Genomic DNA, 5,239 nt, shown 5'->3' on the forward strand with positions numbered 1-5,239 from the left:
GAACCAGGGCTGGGATCCTGCTCTCTGTATATAAGGAGGTTGAAAAGAGCTAGGAGTGACTGTTGCCTGGGTCTCAGCCTTATTAAGGTGCATCCCAAGGGAGATGTTAATAAACTGCTTCACAGCCAAAGCCCATATCAACTCACCAATGTAACAAAAGGTACTCGAATGAGATCCATAGGGGCCGGATGAAGGTACTAAAGAAATGTTAAACATGTAGTAGATCCTAGAGGCCCAGTGCAAGAAATTCATGCACAGGTAGGGCCCCTAGCGGCTGCTGGCTGGGGCCTCCTTTGTTCCACGCCGCCCCCTAGTGGTCAACGCACATCATAGCGAGCAATTGAACTCCTGGTTGGTCAAACTCCAGAGGGGACACTTTGCATATTATGCTTTTATATAGAGAGATTATATATCTATAATAATAAAAGCATAATATGCTAATTAGACTGGACAGCCGAACGACCTTCTGGACGCCCTTCCAGATGAAGCCGCAGTGGTGGCACTGTGGGGCCAAGGCAGAGATGGTTAGGGGTGACCAGGCAGGCAGGCGAGCAGTTAGGGGCTATCAGGCAGGCATGCAGAGTGGTTAGGGGCAATAAGGCAGGCAGGCGAGCAGTTAGGGGTGATGAGGAAGGCAGGCAGAGGTGGTTAAAGGTGATCAGGCAGGCAGGCAGGCAGGCAGGCAAGCGGTTAAGAGCCAGGGGTCCTGGATTGCGAGAGGGTGCAGGCTGGGCTGAGGGACCCACCCCACACAAATTTCGTGCACCGGGCCTCTAGTATAGACAATAAAAAGCTCTAAGGTTTATTGAAAGCTGATGTGCCCAGAACTGGTCTTAGTGACTGACATTTACTACCTGATTTTATCCCAATGCTCCTTATGGGGAGCGCATGCGGGACCCCACGTTGAAGTTGAATCTGCCAAGAAAGGTTTCAAAACACACCCAGAATTTAAATACAAAGAAAGATAGTGAACAAGGTTCTGTCACTCTAGCTAGGATTACTAGTAAAACCATAGATCAATTTGAAAATGACTTTCTTTCATTTAGGATTTCCTCCCTTCCTAAAACCTAAGCAAAACCAAACCCCAAAAAACTGCAGAAAAGGATATCTTAAATATATAAAAGGAATATAGAAATAAATAGGATAGCAGCTGGTAGATATGAAAGGAACCTATTAAAAATCCTATAAAGAAGAAATATGTTTAAAAATTATAAGATATTAGAGGCCCGGTGCGTGAAATTCGTGCACTTGGGGAGGTTCCTCAGCCCGGCCTGTGCCCTCTTGCAGGTCAGAAGCCCTGGGGGGACGTCCATCAGTCAGACATCCTTAGCGCTGCCAGGGAGGCAGGAGAGGCTCCAGCCACAGCTGCTGCGCTTGCCAGCATATTAGCCTTTTATTATATAGGATTGTAAATGTATAAGTATAAAATACATTTTGTGTAATACATCTGTATACTATATATAGTAACATGATATATACATACAGAATAATATATATACTAGTATATATAATATATGTGATATATACATATCTTTCTACCAATGGCAGATAAGCTATTTTTCAAATATATACTATATATAAATTCTCCAGAATTAAAAATCCAATAGTATCAAAACCACACATTTTAGAGACTCTGTACCGAAATTAAAAGACATAAAGGATAAAGAAAAATAATCTTAAAGTGTAACATAGAGAAAAGAGATTACTGAAAAATGCAAGACAATTAGGTAGACAGCAGTATTTCATTGGCATTGAAATAAAGCAATGGAATAAAATTGTCTAAGCGCTGAGAGAAATAACTATTACCTATAGTATACTCAGCTAAACCTGCATTCAAGAATAAGAACAGAGAGGCATAGTTTACCACCTAGAGACACATGAAGCCAGAGAAAATAAGTGGGATGTGATTAAGAGCAGAGATTCTATAACTGAATTGCTGGGTGTGAAGCTTGGACAAGTTTCTTAGCATTTCTATTCCCCTATTTCTCACTCATCTATACTGAGGGTGATGTATGCTAGAGTATTTGTTATGAGGATTAAATGAGTTAATTCAAGTATAGACACATTATATATGCTATGTACATATAGTAGTGCATGTATATGGGAATGCATTTGTGCACACATATATTCATATTATTTGATATGTTTAACAATTAACTAAAAATTATGGTTTTGTGTTAAAAAGTGAGAAGCTATAATGAAAGATAATGACAGATTACTGTGAAACAATGAAAATCTAAAAGTGAGAGACAGTGTTGCAGAGTGGCTATAGCACAGAAAGTGGAACCAGATGGCCTAGCTTTTTAAATTTCCATCTGATTGACTGTATAACCTTGAGGAAGGAACTAATCTCTCTATATCTCATTTCCTTCATCTAAAAACAAATGGTAATAATAATAATAATAATAATATTGACCTCATTCGATTATTGTAAAGGTTATATATAGTTAACAAGATATATACCTGGCATATAGTGCAATATAAGTATAGGTTATATGTAGCATTTAAAAGAAATATGTTGGATATATTAATTTATATCACATGAATAAAAATAAAAGAATGTTAAAGGAATGAAAGGCACATTGTAGAGTAATATATGAATCCATTAAATTGTTGAGAAAAATTTAAAAACTTCCTGTATGGTAAATTGTTGCCCTCATGAAGTAAAACTACATAAATATTTATGGAAGAAGACAGAAAGATGTGGCATATAAAGAAGGGAAAGAAGGCTATACAGTTTTACTTCTTTTGTTTTTTTTTACTTTTGTGAAACAACTTTTTAATTTCAATTTTCTGTTTACAAAGAGACCAAGAGAACAGGGGGTGGGGAGGCAGGAATAACACGTGGTCACCCCCAGAGCATGGAGGAAGGGGCCATTGCTAACAGGTAACAGCAAAGAACCAAAAGAAGTCCAATGTGGATTAACGGCTTCTGTTAACAACATCGGTCAGTTTACGCAGCGATCGATGATCTGTCAAGTCCATGTCCATGAGGAGGAAAAGGCACAAGTCAGTCTAATGAGGCCTTGGCTCTGGGTAGCCTTGGGCTTGCCTCCTGTAAAGTTTGGGCACCTGTCTCCAGGACATATAAGGGCCAGGAGGTAGACTCCGGGGAAAACCCCTATGAACCACAGGGGCCGGCTGCTGATAATAGGGTGGGGGGAAGGAGGCCCTTGGCGGCTGGGAATCAAACACAAAGTCATTTCCTAAGTCAAATCCTGTCTGGGGAGAACGGAAATTGCTGAAGAATTGACCAGACTGGAAAGGTTGGTCTGAGGAAAAATAGGTATCTTGGGGACAGAGCAAGACCTGGGGGTGCATGGCCGGGTGACAGGGAATGGGAAGAGGCGGCGAGGGCAGGAGTGGGGACAGGGGTGGGCGGGGAGCTGGGAGTGGCAGCAGGGGGCTGTGCCTGGGAGGAGGCAACGATGCAGGTGGGGGTAAGGCCCTTGGGTTTCTGCTGCTCTGGGACTGCCTTTCAAGTCTCTGTTTAGATCTGCCCCTTGCAGGGTCACACTTGAACCACTGGCCCACTGGTGGGCGGTGAGGCAGCTCCACACCCCAAGCGTCGGCCACGTGGGCCAGCAGCAGCTGGGAGAGGCGGCGGTGCGCGTGATGGTTCCAATGTACCCCGTCTCCGTGCCGGTGCATCTCCGCGTGGCGGAAGTGGAAATGCAAGTCCAACACATCTAAATTGTGGTTCTTCGCCTCCACATAGCTGTAGAAGTTGGCTTCAATCACCTTTTTAATCCGGGCAGAGGAAATGGCCGGGTGCTCTTTCGGGAGGAAGCCCCCAGTGACCTTCCTGCCCAGGGGCATGGCCGTGTTCCACACCAGGAGGCATGACTTTGGCAGCACCTGGCCCAGGTGCCGGAACAGGTTCTCCAGGTTCGCCCGGTAGCTGCTAAAGCAGTCCTGCCCGTACCTGGAGATGTCCCAGAGACAGGAGTTCATGATGACCAGGTCCGGGGTGTGCTCGTGGGACCGCAGCTCTTCCAGCACGGCCCGGACGTACTCATTGTACACGCGCGTGAGGAAGTAGAAGCGCACCAGGTGGTGGCCGGTGCAGAACTCGCGGACCTCGCGGTAGTCGGTGCTGTTGGTCATGATGTCCTTCTTGCCTCCTTCCACCAGCTTGTCCTGCTCGAAGCTCAGCTCCCCCTTGACCTTGAGCTGGTCGAAAGTGAGCAGGCAATCCTTCTGCAGCAGGAGCACCAGGTCCTTGTACACGGACCTCTGGATGGAGTCTCCCAGGATGACGACGAACTTGTTGTGGAGCAGCTGCTGCACTTCAGAGGACTGCAGCTGGGCCATGGTGCCCAGGTCCAGAGGCCCAGCTCCTTTCTTGCACGCAGGTGGGTCTGCAGAGAGCTCCTCAGACGGAGCGGGAATCCGCGCTCAGGTGGCCGTCCTCAGGCCTCCTGGGGAGCTGCTCCAGATGTCCCCGGAGAGGGGTAATTATGCATTCCACTCCTGCAGGCTCCTCAGCCTGGCTCCGGCCGGCCGCATTAGATACATTCCAGTATCTTTCTTCAAGAAAGAAAGGAAACTTCTTGGACTCCACCTCCAGGACAGTCCTATCTTTGGCCTCCCCTTCAAGGTCACTTCTTACTTAAAAGAGTAGTTTGCACTGGCTGCCTCCTGGGTCCTCACCTCCCCCTCACTCTTTTTTTTTTTTTACTTTAATTTGGCTTCCAAGTCCATCAAACCAAAGAGATATCTGTCAGTAAGTCACCATTGATTTCCTTGTTGCTCCTTTCAATGGCCATTTCTTGGTCCTTGTCGAATCCTCAGCATTCACAGCTCCAGGGGCTGGACCACCGGCGATCACTGCCCTCAGAAAAACTGCTGGAGAGTCTGCCACCCTCCTCTCCTCGCCCACTTTCCCGGATCCTCAGTGAGTTCCCTTTCTCAAGCAATTCCTCAAACGTTGGTCTTTCTCAAGGCCCAGTGTTTGACTTCTTCCTTCTTTTCATCAGCATTCTTTCCCTCGGTAAATTCACCCACTTTCCTAGCACCCATCCATAAGGTGGCCACACGTCCCAGTTTGCGCCAAACGGTTCTGGTTTAGCCTAGTTTTCCCAGCATAATAGAAACCGTCCCCCCACCCCTCCACCCCACATCCCAGTTTAGATGCAAACAAAATATATCCAGTTTTACTTCTTAAAAAAAACTTCTGAAGTAAATTCAGCAAACTGTTTTATCTTTTTTTAATCTGAGTGGTGGATATTTGCTTGTG

At 45.8% G+C, this 5,239-nt stretch overlaps 1 protein-coding gene across 1 annotated transcript; it reads right to left on the reverse strand.

Moving 5' to 3' along the window:
• Positions 1 to 3,015: 3,015 nt before the first annotated feature.
• On the reverse strand, positions 3,016 to 4,586 carry LOC132236495 (PC-esterase domain-containing protein 1B-like). The gene has a single exon (XM_059699627.1). The coding sequence runs from the start codon at positions 4,312 to 4,314 to the stop codon at positions 3,016 to 3,018; it is 1,299 nt and encodes a 432-aa protein (XP_059555610.1). The 5' UTR covers positions 4,315 to 4,586.
• Positions 4,587 to 5,239: the final 653 nt, after the last annotated feature.

This window comes from Myotis daubentonii, chromosome 6 (genome assembly GCF_963259705.1).
Source record: "Myotis daubentonii chromosome 6, mMyoDau2.1, whole genome shotgun sequence".
Classification (NCBI taxonomy): Eukaryota; Metazoa; Chordata; class Mammalia; order Chiroptera; family Vespertilionidae; genus Myotis; species Myotis daubentonii.